The sequence below is a fragment of the Melanostigma gelatinosum genome, assembly GCF_949748355.1.
Source record: "Melanostigma gelatinosum genome assembly, chromosome: 6".
Taxonomy (NCBI): Eukaryota; Metazoa; Chordata; class Actinopteri; order Perciformes; family Zoarcidae; genus Melanostigma; species Melanostigma gelatinosum.
Genome location: NC_136639.1, coordinates 2,525,374 through 2,548,861, shown reverse-complemented (window position 1 = coordinate 2,548,861; position 23,488 = coordinate 2,525,374). Strand labels below are relative to the sequence as shown.

The 23,488-nt window shown below is 43.4% G+C and overlaps 1 protein-coding gene across 1 annotated transcript; it reads right to left on the bottom strand.

Moving 5' to 3' along the window:
- Positions 1-1,095: 1,095 nt before the first annotated feature.
- On the bottom strand, positions 1,096-23,086 carry eeig1a (estrogen-induced osteoclastogenesis regulator 1a). Its single transcript, XM_079269679.1, has 11 exons — positions 22,907-23,086; positions 10,968-11,088; positions 10,265-10,294; positions 8,628-8,744; positions 6,950-6,996; positions 6,164-6,315; positions 5,534-5,638; positions 5,199-5,394; positions 4,986-5,107; positions 4,116-4,185; positions 1,096-3,809 (listed from the first exon to the last, which is right to left on the bottom strand). The coding sequence occupies exons 1-11, from the start codon at positions 23,047-23,049 to the stop codon at positions 3,764-3,766; spliced, it is 1,149 nt and encodes a 382-aa protein (XP_079125805.1). The 5' UTR covers positions 23,050-23,086; the 3' UTR covers positions 1,096-3,763.
- Between the last annotated feature and the right edge of the window lie 402 nt (positions 23,087-23,488).

Below are 23,488 nucleotides of genomic sequence, written 5' to 3'. Positions count from 1 at the left end.
GATTGCAGAACATGATTGTTTCCATGAGCACCAGGCTGAGGTGTTCCTATCAGATCAATGTGGTCAGCGTCTTCTTATTATTTCCACTTCATCTTTCAACATCAGCAGAGAGTCATTCAGAGGAGACATTACAGCTTAAGCATGATATGAATAGTTGATGAATCCATCAGTTATGTTTCTGAAGTGATCATTGAGTCTATAAAACACGAGGTGTTTAGTGCAGCACACGTTGTTGAGATTGAGTCCAAGGAGACATCTCAGTTGTGTATATCAGTGGAGCTGGTGGAACATGTTCTCTGTTGGGCTGTGACTCATCCTATCAATGTCAGCAAACATCCCAGAATGATTTAATGCAAAAACATTTAGGTATCAAACACGCATTACTACTTTGAAGTTAAATATTTAACCGTTATTCCAACATGAAAAAAAGCAGTAAATAACACTTTGATAAACACATCAGGACATCTTATTATAGTCTCCCTCACAGGGAATTCAGTGTAACATATTATGTAACAGACTGTCTCATGTTTGTCGTTCTGGTGTTGGAGATGATATGTCCCTTGAGGGTTGCCGTAGCGTAGGGCAACTCCCGCCTCTGGTAGAAGAGGGAAACAATAATAAAGAGAGTAGCTGTGAGCTGAACAAGATGTCCGTCTCCCAACTCCAGTTATTACGATATGATAAGTGCCCTGATACACGAACCCAAGACGCTCGACCACAATAATATATACATCATATCATAATATTCACTATAATATTAAACACACACACATACATATATAATGATGTATTTATAACTATATATCATGTCTCAGCAGCTGCTTCATGTGTCGTGTGGCGGGTCATGCATCGTGGAAAACAAACTGCATATATATATATATATATATATATATTTATATTTATATATATATATATTTATATATATATTTATATATATATATATATATATATATATATAGTTTAGTATATACATACACACTGTATGAGTGTACTGTGAGCTACAGTATTTAATGTCAAACAGGACACAGAAGGATAGAACACTGATTATTGAAAACACAGAAACAAACTCAAATGATCTTTTTATTGTTTAGAAGTCATTTCAGCAGAAATTCCAACCAAAACAATTCTTGATTCTCTATAAATGTAGGATATACTAGCTTTGTTACAATAATTTGTTAGTTGCTGAAAGAAAATCGCTCAGGGAGGTGAGTTGTGTGCATAGCTTATGATCAACCTCCAGACAAACATATGTAAATAAATGCTTTTAAAGAATACTAAAGGCTGTGGCGACGTAAAACCCAAATCCAGACTCTTCAGGTCAGTGGTTCATCCGTGTGATGAATAAAACATAAAGTGGTGTAAATACAAGTGATTCAACTTTGATATAACGAGCTGGATTCAACCGGCGTAGTGAGAAGAAGAGACGACAAGCTGGAAAAATAACGGCCGTACAAAAACAGTTTCCCGATAAAGAACTGATGAAAGAAGTCGATGAAGAGTCTTAAAAGCTTTTCTTTTTGTAAATGAGGGAAAATATTCTGCCTGTTTCCAGATTGCTTCTGCTATTCATTGAGTTTGATTGTGAACTGAATTTGAAGACCACAAACTGGAAAACCTTTGACTATTTTTCACCATTTTCTGTCACTTTATAGTCTAAACGATGAACCAATTTAGAGATGACTAAACAAATGAAACATATTTAAATTGATGAGGAAAGTCTTCATTATAGCAGCCCGATCATGGCACATAACGTCTGAGTCAGTAAAGTCAAGTCAAGACTTGTTTCACCTTTTTTTACAAACAGAAAAATAAGATTTTAAGACTCTGCACAAGATAAAAAGTTCAAACTCCAAACAAAAAGCGTCTAAAACTTACAACAACAAAGCATCAACCAGCCAGCTGGTTGCCAACAATTGAATTGCAGAACGTGTCCTTGTTTGTTGCCTCTTTGGTGTTTGTTGATCTGAAGACTGCTGTAAACAAACTGGAGGTAAACATCCTCGTGAACACCGAAGGGGCGAGAAATGTGCACGAACCGTGTTGCTCCACCAGGGGGCAGCAAAGACCTCTACAGTCTGCACAAACCCTTCAAAATAAAAGCAGAACAGTTTGTACCACAGAACGAGTGTCTTCCGGCTGACGTCACGTTTACTTGTGACTCTTGTTGGCTGAGGAGAGAGGAGAGAACTGACCCTCATACAAGTCATCCTCCATGGAGCAACAGAGCAGCAACGTGCAGAGGGGCTTCACCGAAACACTGACACCAAACACAACAACAACAACAACAAACAGGAAACAGTATTTCTCTCCTCGCCGGCAGCAGCGCTCTGTTATCACAGTCGTCGTGGTGCTTTAGGATCATTCAAGAGAAGCTTTACAGGCACAAAGTGGTTCCACTGCTGTTCCACCGATCAACAGGGAGCAGCAGCGAACACTAAACAATAAAAGAGACAAAAAGCGTTTTGCATCTTCACGGCCGCTCAGTGGTTTTTCTAAACTCTTGAATCACATTCAGTGTTTGATGTGCTGCCTGGTCGGTGGAACGTAAAAGGATCCAAATTTACACGTCAGACTTTTTTGTTGCGCTGATGCATGAAACAGGAAGTGACGTCATCCGGTCGGGACTCGTTTTAGAAGGTTTTAAACGTTTCCCTGCTGAATCTAAATCAAAACGTGACACATGAACTGAACTCCCAGTGAGAGTCCTGCTTCTGCAGCAACACACTGTGTCTGATAGACGCGTTTACAACAATATAACGGATCCAAAGTGCATCGTGCACAACGTGTTAGACACCTAAACAAAAAGATCGACAGCGGTGTAAGTTCACGCTATATTTAGAATATTTCCACCACTTCACCTGCTGTCACACAACCCTTTTACCACCCACACTCATGCAATGAGTCCCAGGAGGATAACATGAGGTTCTTGTTTGGAGTAGTGATGTGTTGAAGTGTGGTAGTATGAGGTTCTTCTCCATAGTCAGTGTTTTACTACAGAAACAGACTGAGTTACCCTGGACTATTTTTCACCATTTTCTGACATGTTATAGTCTCAATTTAGCAATTATAGATCAAGCTATTGGTCAAATCGACGAGGAAAGTCACCGTTAGTTTCAACATAACATCCACCCGTCACTTAACATCAATAAAGAGATCTGTGACCTGCATTTGAAAAAGAAGCATCGTCTTCACCTCTTCATCTTGCTGTCAGAGTGTCTTTCACTCCATTGACAGAATCTTTATTTTTACCTCGCAGAACACGGGAGTCGCTCGTTTGTGCGACGGTGTTTTAAAGGGTTTTGTTCAGATTCACCAAACTAACTGCCGGATGGAGGCAGCGTGAGACCAGCAGCTCCTGTGGTCAGTGAGGTAAAAATGCTGTTTCTGTGAATGGAGTCTGGTGTCTTTGAAGAGCATAAATAACACAGACAATGGAGAAGAACCTCACACAACCACACTTCTAAACAGACAGACTGTCCCTTTAACTGGTCAAATGAAATGACGATAAAGATCCACATCCAGACTCTAGATGGGTAAACACACAGCAAGGCAGTATCAGAGGAACAGGGTTTCTTTTGTGCATTTCACTCGTCGGCCTCAACAAACAGCTGAACGGAGTGCAGACACACTTCACATAAAGTGCAAACTGACGAGGTGTTTCTCCCCTCATGGCGTCAGACCGGCTGAAGCTCCGGGAAAAAACCAGCAGCGAGACAGAAGACGAGGACGATCCGTCCGTCCTCGGGTGGACGTGTCCGCCGGTTTAACGGCTCTCTATCACCACGGGCTCGTAGCCGCCTGCAGAGACCCTGCAAGGACCCAAACGCACCGGGACAACAGTCAGACGTCTCTTTAATGCTTCACACTTTCATCGTTACACTGGGAATTACTGTTGTTTTTATTTAATTGCAACGTATGCATCTATATTGTATTTTAATAGCAATATGACAGAATATTGCTGCTGTTTTAAAGACTGTTTCAGAGCCACAAACTGGGATTGTTCCTGAATGCGGAGCAGAAGTGTTCCAAGAACTAAAACTCCAGTCTGCAGAAAGTTAAGTGAAAGAGGAAGAGAGAGAGACAAGAGACAGAAAGTCACGAGTGGAGTGTCTCACCTGTTCCCCAGCCTGATGCCGCTGAGCGCCGTCGTTCCGTCTCTGCTGACGAACAGACGCAGGTTGCTGTCTGAGAAACACAGAAACACGGTCAGCAGCCGCTGACGGGAACCCGACGGCATCGAGAAGAGGCCAATAAGAAGGTGAGAAAACACAGAGCGGAGGAGGAGAGCTCGGCCCAGAGACGCTGCAGGAGTTACAGTTTTAGACATCAACAACACGCCTTTAAATGCAACATACAAACCAAAATACAGCGTTAAACCGTCACGTAACGGTGCGTCTTTAATGTAAACTACGAAAAGACATAAACGGTCAGAGAAAGGAAACTGAAGGCTTGTTTACGCCATGTTCGCAACAGAGCGTCGACACGGCCCTCGATGAAGATGTCGACAGAAGTGGATTATGGGAAATGTAGTCTTTACAGCCGTGACACCGTTTTTGTTTGCATCTGTAACCTTCGTGCCATCAAAGGGACAGTTTGGATGTTCAATGTGAGGTTTGGAGAAACTGGAAGAGGTCACGCTCTTGGAGCTAAACCTAAAGTCCTATAAGTCCGGTTTCATTCTTCTCAAATTCAGTGTTTTCGGTGTTTACGTTTTAAAATTCATTTGTTTACGCTTTATTTTTTCTGAATTCTGTGTTTTCCAATTTCAGCACATCAGAAAAATGTAAAGAATATCAATACATTTGATGCAACGCAACATCGCACTCTGTTGTTAAATCAAAGAAAGTGATTCAATACGGTGCTTTTGTCAAATAAAGTGCTCTAACTTTATCTGCAGAATTCCTCCGTTTTTTGGACGAGAATGAAGAAGAGGAATCGGGGCTTTTGATTGCAGATCACCACGTATTCGTCTTATCACACCGTACCTTCAGTGTTGTTGACGTCTGCAAAGTTCTGGCTTTGGACGATTTTCTCCACGATGTCGTCGGCGTCCATGCGGGTGTCGTTTACCCAACAGGGGTGACTCTCCACTGAGTCCAGCTTCCTCCTGAAACACAGCGATCAGAAGAAGAAGAGTTGAGAACAGGACGGCAATCTCAGCGAACCAACGACCGGAGGACTCGGGTCTGTGTCTGTACCTGGGGGGCCTGTTGGAGGGTAAGCCGGGTCGCGGGGGTCTCGGGGGTCTTTCTGGACGTCCGGCGTCCTTGTCGCCGTCTGTAGGCGTGTCAGCGGCGAAGCACAAGCCTCCGGAGGCGCTGCTTCCTGTCGAGGTGTTCCTGCGATGCGTGAGGTCCGACAGGCTGGAGGAGCAGGAGTGCTCGGTGCTGTAGCCTGATGGGAGACGAGAGGAGATATCAGAGCGCTGCTTCGGCTGGTGACTTCATTCAAGCATTGAATTCCATATTTTTAAAGAGCACTTTTCTGGAATATAAAGAGTTTCACAATAAAAGTCTGCTGGTGAATCCTGGACCTGAGATCTTGCTGTGCTGGCTGGCGTAGCTGGAGTTACGAGAGTGGCCCGACTGGAAGAGTTCTGCAGCGCCGTACTGGTTCACTTCGGACTCTTCAAGGAGACCTGAAGGCACCAAAAGTATTCAAAAAAGTGTTGATTTTGAGTTGAAATGTTGGTTTTTAAGATAAGAAAAGATGGAGCTTCATTGATCACGCAGGAGATTGTTGAGCCAGAGTTTGATCAAAGATGACAACAAAAGAATAAAAATATAAACTTGTATTCAAAATAGAGCGATAACCATCAAGTGTATAAGAAGTAATGCTGACGCCCGCGTTTAATAGAAGCTAAAATAGAAAAATAGTTTGTGCATGATGTTGAAATATAATATTGCAGATGACGGATATTTTTGTTACTAAAGAACGTCCTCGAGAGCGAGAAAGAGTAAATCTTGCAAAACCTTTGGCAGCTCTGCAAACATCATGAAACAGATTATTGACCTCTTGCATTGTCTCTGCACGCCCTCATACGGGCCCAACACCACAGTTTGGGAACCACTGGCTGAAGGAAACTGGGTACTTTGCCAGCTCGGAACCAGATCCAACACGTAACCTACGACCCCGACTGAAGGAGGCCAGGCGTGAGGCGTACCTGAGCCGACGATGGAGGGTCGAGGTTTGGAGGCCCGGCCCAGAGAAACCCCTCCGGCCGGCCCCGGCTCGGCCGTCCCCTCCCCCTTACAGTCCAGCTGCAGGGTGTGCTCTCGTCCCGGGACGGAGATGGACTTCGCTGTGCTGGCAGGCCTGCAGGGAAAGACAACACACAACGTATCAGTCTGGAACAGATTAAATGAGCACAGAGCAGCTCGGCACGCTCGGATAAGATTCATTTTATCGACCGAGTCACTGCAACACAGAACAAAGGAGCAGAAATATGATTCGTGTTTAACGAGGTGTATAAATAACCACAACTCCTCCAACAAATGTGTCAATCAATTGGTTGTGAAACCCGGTGAGCTGCAGTGAACTGTGTATTTGTTCATTTGTCCATACGGAGTATGAATAATGATTTGAAAATGCTAGAACACAAGAGGTAAAATGGAAGGAAAGGTTACAGATTAACTGTGGAAGATGTTTGTGGTTTATGAAGTTGAACATTTGAGTTAATCCGTTTTAAATCCAGAACGGAGACAAAGTGGCAACAAAAGCTTAAAAGTGTGAAAGCGAGACTGAAAACTCTGCGTCAGGGTATAAATATGTCAGCGATTATAGAAATGACTGAACAACAACACAATCAGTCCCAGTCTGATGTTTGTCGGTGGGATTCCTCACTCGCAGTGACATCGATAGTTTGATGTGATGGAGGCTCCGTGATGAACTATGTGTGGCTCAACATTCAACCTTTCCATTTAGAAATCACTGTGAAAAAAGAACTCACGTTTTAAAACACGGATCTCCAGACAGCAGGGTCATCCCGATGATCACCTGGAATAAAAAAGATATTTCAGCACAAACCTTTCACACTTCTTCAGTTCCAAAACGTTGTCACTGTGAAGAGGTTCTCTTTAAAAGAGGGCGTTCGTCCTCTTCTACTTGAGTTATTTGAGAAGCAGCAGTGAACATGTTTGAACTGAAACAACCTGTTGGCTGCCAGAGCGTGAATAAAAACTAAATTCCCAGAAAGCTCGCCGACGTCAGAGTCGGTCTAACGTGAAGTCCAGAGGAACGAGACGACGCGGTGACTCGGGACCTTTCTCGGCTCTTTGTTTATTTCAGAGCCGTCTGAGCGGATGAGCTCCGGACGCTCCTTCACTCACGGAGACACGAGAACGGCTCCAGCTCCATCGTTCTCATTGTAAAAGAATATGCAGATTATCCTCTAAATGAATCTATCATCCTTTAAAACGTCTATAAAACGGCAGGAAGGTGACGACTACAACGTGCTTTAGTCTTTAAGTTGACTGTGACAGAACAAAAAGAAAGACGCTGGAGCTTTTACTCTACAATCGATCGATTCATTCTTTAACGGACTCCTCATCACATCTGAAGGCGATTTATATCTAAAGACATCCTGACAGCTGCATCCAACGGGCACCTTGTCCGTACAGAAGAGATTCATGGATAGCTTTATGAAATCTATTGTTGTTATCCATGAATAAAAACAAACAGGAGAGTGAGGGACGGCACAAAGGTAAAGCTGTAACGATGACACGACATCAAACAGACACTATTCTGATGATCACTTCATGGTTCCAGTCAGTTTTTAAGCACAAATGCAAAATATGATCTGGCTCCCGGTTATGAAACATAAAGGTTTGCTGCTGTTCTCGGTCTTATACGATAGTAAATTGAATATCTTTGGGTTTCTTGACATCTTACACTGCGCTTGAAAACGTAACGTTTCACTGGAGAATAACGGACTCAAATGAAAGGAATCAGGTGAAGTTGGAACTGGATCACGTTCGACGCAGCGGCTGAAGACTCAGTTCATTCGGTACGTCAGAGCTCTGGCTTTCAAAACAAAGAAGCATTGAAAGATAAAACTAAACCCGACCTGGAGGCCGATAGCACTACGGCTGCAACTGTTGATTATTTTCTACCTCGATTAATCGGTGGGCAATAAAATAAAGATCACAACATCCAAAACTCAAAGTGATGATCTTTAAATGTTCAAAACCCTCCAAAAATATCCAGTTTACCGTCAATTCAGACAAAGAAAAGCAGCAAATCCTCACAACCGAGAAACTGGAACTTGAGATTAATCGACGAGACGGAAGTAAAAGTAACAAAATACATTTTCACTTTGACAGAAAAACCAAAAGTCACCAGTTTTACACGACAAAGGGACAATTAATACACTCATTGATCTTTGCACTGTGGTCGCTTCTCGGAAAGCAACAACAAACATAAAAGGTCAAAGGTCAAAGTCTCAGAGTTGACGATCACGCTCGCTTCAGGCTTTAAATTTATGACACAATTAAAGTCACAGGCGTGTAAAATAACTGAACCTCTCCTTCTTCTGACGGCGTTTTGAATCTTATCCGTTAGAGAAGCGCTCAGAAATAAAGCGGTTTTAAACGCGGCGTAGGTTTGGTCACGGATCACACCGCGCTTGCCTTCAGGATGGAGTTGTCCTGCCGCGTGTTCTTGGTGTCGTAACCCTCCAGCAGACAGCAGCGCACGGTGGAGCCGGAACCAGCGAACTCCGCCATGTTGAGGTCTGTGAAGCCCAGCTGAGGGTGAGGAAGAGGAAGAAGAAGAGGAGTTCATCATAGATCCACTAATGGAGGGGTTCACTGGCACCACCGGAGTTCTGTGACACCCATCGTTCAGTGAAAGAAGCCTCGAGAGTCGGAGGTTTGGATGTACGATCTTAACGGACGTCAAAGAGTGGAGCCTATGTGTTTAAAGGGAGGTGGATTAAAAACACCTTTACATTTGTACTACGTTAGCTGCTAATATCCAGTCTCTAAATATTCTGCAGCCAACAAACTCTAGTTCTTCAGTCAATGAGGAGTTCTGTAGTTTCTCCTTCATCTCCGACTTCAGCGGCGGCCACGGTGTCTCGAAAAGGTCAGCTGCACGCTGTGCTGTGTCATCAAAAAAGTATTGTTGTTTTTGTGTACTTCGTACACATGCAAGTGGGCGTGGGGTGGAGAGAAAAGAACAACAAGGAGAATCCCCGGCCCTTCTTTTGACTTAGAAGCTTATTTCAATCCATTATTAATTATTCATGAATTTCATCAATTACACTTGCACTTTTTAATTTATTCCCTCAGTAAACATTGTAAACATGAGTTTATGTCTCAATCTCTAGTTTCAAGTCTTCTTCAATACAGCATGATGTTCATTTAGTACATTATGGTCCATTTAGAGTCACACAGACCATAAAGCAGGGGATGCTTTAGGGCGGGGCTTGCTGTGATTGACAGGTTGCTGCCGCTATCAGAATCATATACGTCTCCACGCGAGTCCAAATATGGTCGCTTCTGTTCACTGGTTGCAAAAACCAAGATGGCGACGACCAACATGCGGAACTCGAAGCTTCAACACATCAAGTCTACGAACCGATAAGAGACGTCACAACGACTTCGTCCACTTCTTACGTACGGTCTATGACTCATATGCTGCTGACATTTCAAAATGGCTGCTGTGGAGACAACTGATTTCCACACAGTCGCAGATCAAACCGATGAGGACTCGTGACCTTTACCCTGAAAACAAACCTCGCAGCTTCTTGCCGTGTGGAAACCGCTTTTGTCTGAACTGCAATCATGATGCTATTTTGAATCAGCTCCTCTCCAGCCAAAGGTTCCCATTCTTTACTCCACAGGTTCCTCTTTTCCTCTACGAGCTTCTGTTTTCATAGGTGTGTATTTAAAGGAAGCCATCTTCTAAGGAGGGAAGCGGGTATATTTAGCCGTAAGGAAACCTAAACGGAGACGGGCCGCAGAACAGAGGAAGCGGTTCCTGTCGGGCGACAGCGTCCACGGATAAACTGCATTTCAATCACCAGACGTGACTCGTCTCTCAGGGGCTCTTCAGAGTTACGGTTAGCGAGGTGTTGCCAGGATGTTTCCAAAAACGGAGCAAATGTGAACCACGTTTTTTTGATTTATTGTCACGCGCTGCTCTTGGCATCCTCGTCAAAGTGCCGTGAGAAACGCTAATATTTAGACGATAGGGCAGCACGGTTTACATCTGTAGCCGCTTCTCTGTGTTCGTGAGCGTGCGAGGAGACGCGAGCGCTTACCTTCGTGTATGCTTTCCCTCCTTTGAGTTCCTGCAGGGGAAACAGGAAGACAGTAATGAACCCCGGTGATCCAACTTCATATTACAGAGGCCTCAGATTACAGGGCTCCCGACCAGAGAGAGTGGAAATTACAAAGCAGAGACCACACACTGGTGGTTGCTCAGAGCGTGGCAACTGAAATATCCTGACGGCACTTCTGTGAGAACGTCTCCACAAGTCTGGAAACAGCCTCCACCAGTTTGCTGTTGGATGCAGTTCTGAAGGGTATCAACACAATAGTTCTAACACAGAAATACTTATTGTAATATCTTACTTGCACCTTGAGCTTCACGGGGTTAAATATAACCAGTTAAACAATGTTAATAATTCATCTAAATGTCCAGAAATTTAGCGAAGAAAAGGGCATCTTGAAAAAGTAGTCCAGCGTGGTTGTAAAGGTGTAGAAGACAAACCCACGAAGAATAACCTGATGCTTAACCGGGCAGGTAGACCGCTCCAACAACAACGTCCTTCAAGAACATACAACGCTTCTTTACAACACATCCGTACGGACTCCTCCAAAAAAATACAGACGTGATGATGTCGTTTATAACGTTAAAAAACAATCCTTGGACACCTCGTCATGCATCATGGTGACTTTTTGGAGAAGAAAACGTTGTCAGAGATTTGTTTTTGATCTAGTTTTATACTTTGAGACTCGTACCTTCCGCACTGACACCCTGCACACTGACGGGTCCAGGACTCCCGTGTGGGGGTTGGCGCTCATTTTGGACACGAATGTGAACCTCTTCCTCCAGCGAACACAGTTCTCACGAACCTCATGTCTGCAAGGAGACAAAAAACAACACAACACAGCTTGTAACACATAAATCTCAGCGATGAACAGTTTGGTATTCTTGTGCTTCAACATGAATTCTTCATGTTGAAGTGCCTTGCTATTTGTTTCATGGTAGTATGAATCATTTTTCTATTTGCAGAGACAATAAAAACGTCACATTTCATGTAAAACGGCAGCAACCTAAAGCGTGTATTTATGCTATTTATGTCAAACCTCTACATCCTCAAGACTGAGCAACTTATCGTTTTGATTCGTTTTGCTCTCTGACTTCAGATCAACATGTTTTTTCCACTCATCCCACTCTCACAGCCGCGTGACCGGTACGTCCACTGAGGAGCACATTAGTCAGAGCGACACTCAGAAAACATGTTGTGAGCAACTTTTTCCAAAACGAACTGAAGAAGCGATTCATACATGCAGCTTTTTTTTTGGATTGTGAACCGGTGGGACTTTATCAACAAGACATTCTTGATGGTTTTCCCTCCTGCTTTACTGACAAGAAACCCTGCGAAGGAAACGGTGTGCGATGGTCTGAAGACGTCCGTGAGAACACACTTCGCCTGGTCAGAAAATGCCAGTGAGTGGACTGAACCTTTAAGTGTCCGTACATCCTGGCTGACGGCTGGGAACGCAGCAGGTGTTACAACAAACCGGGTCACTGATCTGTTTATTCCTGGAAACAAAAGCTGGAGAAAAGAAATGTCATAGAAACACTGGAGCAAAGCGGCAGCAGGAGGAGGAATGTGGACGAGTGAGACATCCTGATTTGTTTAATCAATCACTCGTGACGTGTGTTGTGAAGATCCCATCTAATTCTGATCGTATGCAGCCGTGCAAGTCATCGGTTATGTTAGGCAACAATTGGTCAACTAATCAATCAGTGGATCGACAGAAAAAATACCGTTAGACTACTTTGATAACTTTCCAGCTTTTCGAATATTCTTATTTTTGCTTTTTTGTTTTAAACAAGCAATTTATAATTTATCGCTTTAGGAAATTGCGAAAGGCATTTTTCACAAATTTATTTACGTTCTCAAATATTATTAAGAAAATAATCAATTGATCAATGGATTAATGGACCATATTGAAAATAATCGTTTGTTGCAGCACTATTGATTTTTGTGAGGTTTATGTGTATTTTGTTTGATCTTTCCATTAAAAAAAGCTAAGCTTCTTTCGATCCCCAGAGGAGGCGTGTTGGTGTAAAACAACAGAAATAAGTCGTAGCGAATCGAATCGTATCGAATCGTGTTGTTGTGTATCGAAACATATCGAAACGTATCGAAGCGTATCGAAACGTTTAAAATCGTATCGAAGCTTATCGTATCGAAACGTATCGAAATGTTTCCAATCGTAGCGTATCGAAACGTATCGAAACGTATCTTAGCGTATCGAAACGTATCGAAACGTATCGTAGCGTATCGAAACGTATCGTAGCGTATCGAAACGTATCGAATCCCATCGTATCAAATTGTATCGTATCGTTTCTACAGTAGCCCAGAATGAATAAAAAAGGAAGTCTGGCTCCAGAGAGGGCCTTTCACGTTTTTGCGTCGCCCACCGTACTTCTCCTAAACGCTCGGCACAAGTTTCAGTTGGTTTCAATCTGCAACCTCACAGCGAGATGCCACCTAATCCTACACACTGCACCTTTAAGCAGCTATAGTGTCTCCCGTTGGTCACCATCGTAGTCCGAGGCTGATGAGGATGTCTTCAGTAAGTTAAGGGATCATAAATGCACTCGTTGTCGAGGTATTTCACCCAAAATCACAAATGTCAGATGAAACAGTCCAAAGACATCCTCTAGCAATCCTTCATGTTTGTACCAAATGTCTTGAGATATTTCAGACTGGACCCAAGTGGTGACTCTACGGTGTTATTTCTAGTTAATTAGGAACATTTCTGGTGCTGAAACATGGTAGTTACTCTAAAATGCTACATACCAATAATGGGACAAAATCCCGACAAAATCCTTACATTTCGGTCTTCGTTATGTCTAAGTTAAGAGACTACGCTGTTCTGTGAGCGACCATCATTCATTCGATTCTCAGTCACAAAGACATGCTGAGAAGAAGCAGACGGACTGAACAGACAAATGTTTCTGGAGTAACTTTACCTGCGTGACGCCTTCTTAATTCTAACACATATAAATCACATGGAGGCTGAAAGAGACACGCTGCTACTGATGAGCGGTTTCTATCGGAGCAGCTTGATGAAGTACATTTTCATAGTTTATTTATCGTCAAACGCACAACAATTACAGAGAAGCAGTCGTTGGCAGTGGAAAATCTCCCGTTCCCTCCAACGACGCTGATTAAATATGTCAATTAAAATCACATAAATATGAGAATATAAAATATATTAAAATATGTAATCGCACTATTGTGACGGACCTAAAAGGTAACGAAGAGGAAAACTGTGAGCCGGTAAAGACGGATGTAAACGATGCCGGGTTTAAAATACTAAAATATCAGCTTTGTAAATGTTTTACGACCGAGTTATTTATTGTTATGTGCACGACAATTACGGAGAAGCAGAAGCTCTCATTAAATATGTATGACAATAAAAAACACATAAAAAATGAGAATATAAGACGTAAAATACTGCAAACGTTTAAATATATAATCATCGACTCGTCAGCTGTTCTGCTTGAGTTCTAATTCAGTTTCAGACTTATTGAATTACGTTTAATTTCAGTTGTACTGTAAATATTAGAATACTTTATTGATCCCTGGGGGGAAATGTGCACGTTGCAGCTGCGAAGCACAAAGAAAGACAAGAAATATAAATAAAAGGACTGTGTAAAATAATGTGTAAAACTATACACAATATATACAGAGAATACAAATAAATATCAAAAACAGGAAACAAGGAATGAGAAATACGAGGAGTGTGTGCATCAGACGAACACGACCAGCGTGTAAGTGATTAACAAAGCTGAGAAGAGAGATCTGTTGAGGTATTTAAATAGAGAAGAGTACGAATATATCTCCAAATAGAATACATCTTTAAATGTGCAGTACAAATGCAGTATTAATGGAAGTATTGCACGGTTACATATATGTACAAGTTATTGTAGAGTTTTATAATTATTTAGATTTATTCTAATTACTGCACAAGAGGCAGTTTGAGTGATGGTGTGAGACAGAAGGTGCTAATGACACGTGCGCGCACACACACACACGCACACACACACAAGCAGCTCCACCCCCCCCCCATCACAGTCACCATTATCCACCATCTCTCCACAACGTGCTGTGCTTTCGTTGACCACGTTTCATTGCGTGTCGTTAAATACCTCTAATTAGGAATATCAGGCAAAGTTGCTTTGTTTTGAACGACGCTGGATTCAAAACACTGGATTTCTAGTGTTTTATGAGGAAGCAAACGCACTCACGGTGCGCTTTGCACTGAATGGAAACATAACTTTTGTTTGTTTACAAGAAAACTCCACCGGGTCTCTTTAAACTACAGTGTCTACTGATATTAATCCATCCAAATCCATGCTTTACCCAAAATCGTGGCACCTGCAAGAATAAAAACTCCAAAAAAACCCACAAAAGGAGTTTGTAAATCTTCTTTAACTTCTGATCCTAGACCAGCTACAGTGAGGAGTCGCCCTCGTGCATCTATCCCTGGAAACCAGAGCGGTTCTCAGGAGAGCAGAAACACTCTGGGCTCTTATCAGGACCCCCTCGCTATTGGTCCTCCAGAGTGCAACGGGGAGCGTTTCCAAAACCGCATTCCTCAGTCCAGATGGCTTTGTTCAGCCGCCATGGAAACCTCTCACTCCCCGAAACCCACCGCCAGCAGCTCGGAGGAGGAGGAGGAGGAGGAGGAGGAGGAGGAGGAGGAGGAGGAGGCGGCGCTCACACACAGACTCCCTCTCTTTCAGCCTTTAGACGTTTTTACAAGCCCTCCGTTCGTTTGCTTTTAATCTCACCTGCAACCTGTGTGTCTCTCGTGTCCGCTCCTTTTACTCTCACGTGTTTTAGGGTTAGTGTTGTGCAGGAGGAGGAGGAGCAGGAGGAGGAGGAGCAGGAGGAGCAGGAGGAGGAGGAGGAGCAGGAGGAGGAGCAGGAGGAGGAGGAGTGAAGCTGTTTACATGTGTTTTCTGGCTGTGTTTGCACGGATTATCCAAACTCTGACTTTTGCCTCTCAGATGAGACTCACATCTGAGCTGAACAGCAAAAACCTGCACGGACTCTGATCAGAACCACATTCATATCTGATACCAACAACACCCATAAAGACTAGAGTCTAAGACATCAAATACTGCATAAGTTAAAATATATAATCACAATATTCCACGGAGCTAAAGGTAAGATGCCAAAAATATGCTGCAATGTGCCAGCAAAGGTAGAAAACTGAGCCCCTCGCGGATCGGCACACTTGTGAACCGTACAGGACGGGACGACTGTGATTGACGTGTACGTCTCTGGTAGAGAGACCTGTCAATCACAGTAAGCCCCGCCCTAAAGCATCCCCTGCTTTATGGTCTGTGTGACTCTAAATGGACCATAATGTACTAAATGAACATCATGCTGTATTGAAGAAGACTTGAAACTAGAGATTGAGACATAAACTCATGTTTACAATGTTTACTGAGGGAATAAATCAAGAGAGAAGTAGAGTCATTTTCTATAGACTTCTATACAACCAGAGGAGTCGCCCCCTGGTGGACACTAGAGAGAATGCAGCTTTAAGACACTTCAGCATTGGCTTCCGGAGGTTGCCGTCTGGTTTCACCTTTTGCTGAAACAAGCAGTCTTCATGGAGGTTCACGTTTTCTGGTTTAGATGTTTTGGACATCTTTATCGCCGTGTAAAGTCCTCACAAAGACACTCGACTCATCCGAGAATAAAAAGACGAGATAGAAGCGGCACTGTGCTCAGCAGCAAACGGGGTGAAATCAGATCACAGTGACAGACACTGCAGCTGAACGCAGCTCACATAAACACTTTCATAACGCATGCAAAGAGAAACAAACACAAAGGCCGCCGTTGTGCGTGTCCTCTTCCACGCATTCGTCCCGAGGGAGACACTTTGATCGCGTTGAACCCAAAGTCTTTCAAACAGAAAACCGCCTCGACCAAACACGATCAACGACAGCTGAAGACAGAGCAGAACCCGATGTTTCCCACACATGTGGCAGCTCAGGGAACAGCAGGCCTCCTGCAACATCTACATTTAATCCATCAACAGAAATCGTAAAATCAACAGAGAACTCTGCCCCCAAAGCTTGAGAAGTAATGTAATCTAATGTAGAACAGGCTCAAATCCCTACATCCTCAACGATGACATGCACATTGAAGAGTCAAAGGCTTCATCGTTTCTGATTGGTCTAAACTTCGAAAGCTCGTTAAGATGCCGTTTCACGTTCTTTTTAAATGAGATCATTTGTGTTTCACGTTTTGAAGTCTTCTCAACCAGAAGCCTCCTGAACACACAGTACTGATCTCAGTCGGGCTTTCCGGGTTCAAAAGGTTGAATTTGTTTGATATTATTTTGAAGGAAAATAAGGATTCCAATCAGAAAGAATGCTTTTGTAACTTTTTTGAAAACCTGCCATGAGTAAATGTTTCATGCTGAGCTACAGTTACAGGATCTGGAATCTGATTTGTTTTGACCGTCTCTCTGCTGCCAAAACAAATCTGCAATCTGGCAAAAGGACAGGTTGTTAAAACTCCGTCCAGTATTCGAGATGTTTCTGACTCTTTGGGAGGAAAACTCAACCACGAATGAGGCAAACGCAACAAAGACGACGTCTCCGGCACGAATCGGACCGAAGACGACAAACTAAAGCTGTGATTGCAAACTCATCAGAAAGCCTGTAAAGTAAACATGAACACCCTGATTTGAGTCCCGCCCCCCCCAGCATGTGATGACTCAACATGTCAGCAATGCAGCAGTATGGGATCCTTATCTCCCATCCTGGCAGCGCGGCTCCTGGGGGCCCCGCGGCAGAAACACAAACAGCAGCCGAGCCGGTCCCGGGTCGCGTCCAGGGCTCAGATAAACAGCTCAGACAGCAGAGTGCTGAGGAAGCAGACGGATGCTGCAGAGGGGACGGTGACGTAAGGACCGGGGGGGGGGGGGGGGGCAGCGAGGAGTCACTGTACCCTCATGAGGTCACAGGGTCAATCCTCGCTGACAGCCTTGAAACAACCATCTGTAGAGGAGACGCTGGATACATCGCCAATCCATTTATTGCAACCGATAAACAGGAAGTGACCATATTAGGACTGAGGAGGAGTGACTGTATAGGTCTCTGGTAGAGACCTGTCAATCACAGTAAGCCCCGCCCTAAAGCATCCCCTGCTTTATGGTCTGTGTGACTCTAAATGGACCATAATGTACTAAATGAACATCATGCTGTATTGAAGAAGACTTGAAACTAGAGATTGAGACATAAACTCATGTTTACAATGTTTACTGAGGGAATAAATCAAGAGAGAAGTAGAGTCATTTTCTATAGACTTCTATACAACCAGAGGAGTCCCCCCTGGTGGACACTAGAGAGAATGCAGCGCTAACACATGAAGCTTCGGCTTCACAAACATCTGTTCCTCGTCCGCTTTCTAAGCGAGCGACAAGAATGAATAGAAACATGGCGTCCGACGTACGTTCAGAGCTGCTTTGCTGGCGACCAGTTCGGACGCGGTGTCATGGATATAATAACAATAGATGTTTGAATAGTTCTAACCTATGTGCTTTTTTTAGACAGAAATCGTTAACATCATTTTTGGCCAATGTTCACAGCCCCCCCCCCCCCCCCCTTATCCGTTTCCTCGGGGGCCATCATCTCAAAAGGATTGTGCTGCTTTCTGCAGCCGTTAAACCTGAACAACAAATCAAAAAGGGAACCGTGTAATGTTCAAAGCACCCGCAAAGGAAAAAGCACCTCCAACTGCGCTGCCAAGCAAACGGCGTCACGCTGCTCCTGAGCCGTTTAAATGAGGTGATACACATGGAACTGGCCTTTTTCTACACATAACAACATCAAGATGAAAAATAACTCAGAGAAGTTATTTTTTGATTACCTGGCCAGATACCAGAGGAATAATGTCCACAACACCCCCGCAACACACACACACACACACACACATACACACACACACACACACACACACACACGTAGCCCAGCAAAACGCGAACGGCTGGAAAAGTGAGATGAAAACAGGAAACAGCTGTCGAGAAGCGGCTCTTCCCGGTCGGTTTCTAACTCTCCTCACAAACTCCTTCCTTCCTTCCTTCCTTCCTTCCTTCCTTCCTTCCCTTTGCAGGACAAATGTCCAGCCAGGTGACAGAAGCACCACTTTCTCTCTGACAGACGGTGCATTCAAACACTCACAGGGCTGCTCGACGGGACACTTTCTTTAATTGGATGATTGTTCGTCGATCCGATGACGTGTTGGTGCAGAAGATGTGAGAAAACGGTTCACTCCCGACATTTTACTTGATGAAGATTTAATATACCGATTGTAAAAATAGTACAGATTCATTTTCTGTCGATTGAATAACTTCAGCTTTGTTCCTGCTTCTCTTCCCCTGAAACACGAAACACGAGCCCGTGAACAACAACGTGAAGCAACAACAACCGCACGAGTTCAGAGGCAGAATACAGACGAGACCGAATAAACTCTCTCTGAGTCGTAGTCCGGAGCAGTGCCAGTGTTCATAAGTGATCATAGTGAATCATAAGTGTGTGTGTAGATGTGTAAGATCACGTCTTATTACGGACTTTGGGCTGAAAGAGATGCAAAAAATACAAAAACGACATTTGAAAAATGAATTTCTGGAACTCTGAGGAACTTAAAACATCAGAAACAAAAGAGGAAATGTCGAATGAGCAGAGTCCGTTGTTATTGAATCACAGTTAACTCCCGTTCTCTCTTTGTTTCCACGGAACTCTTCAGCAGACGAGTTGTGTGTCATAAGAGAGTTCAGATCTTAAAGCGTGGCCGTTCCCCATGTTCTTGTGTCTCAGAGGCCGATGGACTGCTGTAGAATGTGCTGCAGCACTGAAGGAGAACGCCGCCGGCCTCTTCACCGTCAGCGTCACCGCCGGCCTCAGAGTGTTTTTAACAACTTCATGGAAAGAAGCCTTCAGAGGAATGAAACGTGTTTCTTGATCCGGTCCGTTTCTGTTAATATTTAACATCAATCTGAGCCTGTTAGTGACAACAACAAGTCTTCAGTGGACGTGCATTGATGAAGAGGAGTTGACCCGGTTACATTACAGTCCAGTTAGCGTCTGCTGTGTGCAGCCTGTGAAGCAGTGAAGCAGCTCTAAACGTGTTCTCCATTAAAAACCATCGGCTGAGGGTTAAAAAAAATCTCATTAAATAAAAACTGATTCTTTACAAAAAACCGCTGGATTTCACCAGAACTTTCTGAAAATGAACTCCTCACATGACCCTGTAATACCCCATGATGCCTTGCATCTGTGTGTGTGTAAGTGTGTGTGTGTTGAATCAGTATCTAAACAGGAAATGAACACAATCTGTCCTCGCTGCCACATCAGGAGACAACAATGTCTACGATGTAAACCTTAAATGTCAAAGCGAAACAGAAAGAAGGCCGATAGAAGCCTGAGCTCACTGCAACACGTCTTTCTGTGCCAGAATCCAGATGCAGAGCAGATGTTTGTGAAGCTTTGGCTGCGTTGACTGTGAAGCTTTGGCTGGATTTCGGGTGCTTTCCGATGTCGAAATGAAACACCAGTTCTCAAATGATACCTTTCTGATAAACTTACTTTCATAATTTGTGTTGTTTTTGAGAGATACAGATATCAGGCCGATACTCGCAGAGATGCAGAGTCGGTGACATTCAGTCCTACATGTGTTTACTACACACATTATGAAATTGAATTGATTACGTTTCTGTCCCAGTATTCCCGTTTTATTCTGCTTTTACGTAACTCTTCTTTTGCCTCCGGCTCCTCTTTGTGTTTGCCGTGTCCGATTGTCACGAACGCACCGTTTGGTTTGACGTTGTCACTGAAACACAGAGGGTCTCACGTCCGCTCATTGAAAAAGTTACATCATCCATCAGCTGCGCATTGATCATCAGCCTCTTCTAGTGTTCAGATCAGTCGTAACATCACGAATCAAAAACCTTATTTTGTGTAAGTTTGTTCCTTTAGAAGCCAAACATTGAGACGTAGTTCGTTTCTTATCTTCTCTCTTAAACTGTCCACTGTTGCTGGCGTCAGTAGCCCTCAGCTGACCTCCTGACAGCACGTCGCCGCCGTGCAGTGACCGCATCTTGTGGTTTGATTCTGGAGGAGGAGCTCAAGATGCTGAAGAGGAAACACGTGAATGTGTTTGTGTGCAGCGGCTGACGGATATCAGTCGGGACAAACATCTCAGCATGTGATCCAGACCAACAGGGACCGGACCCGCTGCATAAGCTCGCCGTTAATACCCCCCCCCATCCCCCCAAATGTTCCCGACCCACAACAAGACCAGGCCCCCCTCACACAAAGGCCGGGTTTGTCAGTTCTGTGACATAACGCTAATCTGTGTCCTCGCTGAGCCGTCGCCTCGTCCTCTGAGGAGGCCTTGTTCTCAGCCAGGGAGACCAGAACGGAGACGTGGAGGTTACGTAGCCTCCAGGGAGGAGCGTGACCTCAACCATGAGGGACAGGAGCTCCGAGGTTGTTATTTCTCAGAGTCTCAGTTCCATCAACAAACCAGGAACACAATAATCTCAGTGATCACGAGGCGGCTCGAGCCAAAGAACAGCGTGTTCCACTGGAACAAAGTCTGCGTGATTGTGTTGAAGGGAGACTTTGGCGCCGTGCAGTGAAACTCAACTGTGGTTGAACATGTGACTTGTTTATTTATTGCTTTGCAGCACTCATCCATACCAACATTTCATGGAATGTGTTTTTCCAGTCCGACATGAAGAGGAGGACAAAGATCAGGACGTGAGCTGAAGGCCGAACATCAGCGTGAAGCGGGCTGTGACTCGGCTCAGAGGGGATTCCTCTTCTGTGGAACATCTGCCGTCGCAATATTTACATCTGGAGCGAATCGGTGGACGGACAAACGGAAAGGAAAGAGGCCGGTCTCCAAAGGTTTACACAAAGGTGTACCGAGAGCTGCCGGTCCTCTTCTGTGGCTCAGCACCACAAGTTGACTGTGAAGAAAAAGAGACTTTTCTAACTCGTAGCTGCTGACCCGAGGAGCATTTCTCCTCAGTTTCGGACTTTTTATGGACGTAACAAAGAATAAAAACACAATCCTGAGCTACAGGGCTCAACGTGTGCTCCTCACACACAGCTGTGCTTCTTTGGTTCGGTCCACACTGAGATCATAAACTCACAATCTGCTCTTTAGTTAGTTATCTGTCAGCGTTCTCACACACGAGTCCCGACTTCATCTTCAAACTAATGTTTAAGAAGAAACACGGAGAGACGTCTGAAGGGACGTCTGAAGAGACTTTGAAGGCCCAACGATCATCTGGTGAATCAAACACCGGAGAGTTTAATCTGGAGTTCTGTGACGTGAGTCCAGAGACGAGGAGACAAAAAACACCAAGAAGCACCGTCTGGTGTCGCTTCACCAGGAGAAGAAAAAGATGCTGACTGTAGGCCTGACATGCTCTTTTCTTCAGGTTTAGAGCCAGTAGACCAGACCGGTAGACCAGACCAGTGGACCAGACCAGACCGGCACACCAGACCGGTAGACCAGTGTGAACTGGTTTTGAGTTGTGTTTATTCTGGTATCCACAGAGAGGCCACTTAACATGACAACACCCTGCGTTTAAAGGACTCCTTCCTCCAGAAAACAAGCTGATGTAACGTGAAGATGAAACACTTTGATCGCAACCAAACAATAACTGAGATTCTATGGAAGATGAGAGTGCAAATATTTGAGTCTTTTATGATACTAAAGGAGAAAGAAACCAAACCAACCACCTAAAACACAAGAAACCCTGTTTATATCCTGCAGAATCACGATTTCTACCATAATAAACTCACCACGAGCAGGAATATGAACCATACAGGACATTATAGAAACACCAGAGGAGTCAGAAAACTATTTAAAGTATAAAACATATCAATGAATCCACTACGTAGCTACATGAATGCACTTTAAGATCACTGTAAGTGACTTTGACAGAGACAAATAGTTTCTCAATGACATTCAATTGTACAAAAATACCTTCAAAATGCTCTTTGAACAGGTTTTGCATAAATTAAGTGATGTTTGGGGATGTTTTCGTGTGAGAACAACAAACAGCTTGTCACTTAAAATATGAGAAATCCTTTACGAATCAATGCTAAACCACTATTCTCGACTAAACAAACAATAAAAAATATAGCAGAAGGAGCTGGAAAATTCTTTTAAGTATAACAAATGTCAAATAAATCCACTACATAGCTACATGAATGCACTTTAAGATCACTGTAAGTGACTTTGACAGGAAAATAGTTTCTAAATTATATCAAATTGCACCAAAATACTTTAATTAAAGGCTTCTTAATTAAGTTTTTCATAAATTAAGTGATGTTAAAATAACAAACAACAAAGCATTTAGTCATCTAATACAAAATCAATGTATTTGGCCAAACAAATAAATTAAAAAATCATGTTGAATATTATAAAAACACAATTAAGTGTAAGACATGTCATTACTTTCACAAAACATCTCCTTTTACGTGTATTAAAGTGACTTCTTTAGAGGAAAAATCTATTTGTAACCGACATGAATGCAACTTAAATGCATTGCATGAATAAAGTGATGCTTAAATGTGTTTGCATGTGATTTAATGTGATTTTATTGGTTTTTACCTGGAAGAAGTAGCCGCAAAGTCTCCGTCCAGCAGCCGCATCTTGCAGAATAGAACTCCGTTGACAAAAGGAACCGCGGTGAGCTCCTCCAGAGTCAGTTGAGTCTGGAACTTGAATTTCTTCTTTTTCACGAAGAACGCCATCGTTCAGCGGCTCCACGCGCATACAACACGACTTTACACGACGGACAACGACGGGAAACAAGACGGTTCTCGTCCGTTTCTTCTCGGTAACCGAGAGGAGGAACTTTGCGCGAGTATCGTCAAGCTAGCTGACAAAACACATCGAGTAACTTCCGGTTGTTATTCTTCAGAATAAAAGCAGCAAATCTTTATTAATTCCTAAATCTATTTAAAAATGAAAATGTGATAAATAAAATAGACTTAATATGACTTTACAAATACATTTTAAATACATCACTAAAATGGTTTAATTTCACTTTTAGAAAACTTAAAAGCCTTTTTTTACTTTTTAAACGGTAACATACTGGAATACCAACAAAATCGTCAAATTAAAGAGAAATATTCAGTACATCTAGAGTTATAATGCTGGATTCATTTAAACAATTTAAAACCGATTACA

What these genes read in the sequence shown, in the direction of transcription:
- eeig1a (XM_079269679.1), bottom strand. Translation starts at nt 23,049, where the DNA reads ATGGCGTTCTTCGTGAAAAAGAAGAAATTCAAGTTCCAGACTCAACTG. An exon ending in ACCCTCCATCGTCGGCTCAG is followed by an intron (nt 5,639 to 6,163) that starts GTACGCCTCACG and finishes TGGTGCCTTCAG; the next exon opens with GTCTCCTTGAAGAGTCCGAA. An exon ending in GGCATCAGGCTGGGGAACAG is followed by an intron (nt 3,810 to 4,115) that starts GTGAGACACTCC and finishes GGGTCCTTGCAG; the next exon opens with GGTCTCTGCAGGCGGCTACG.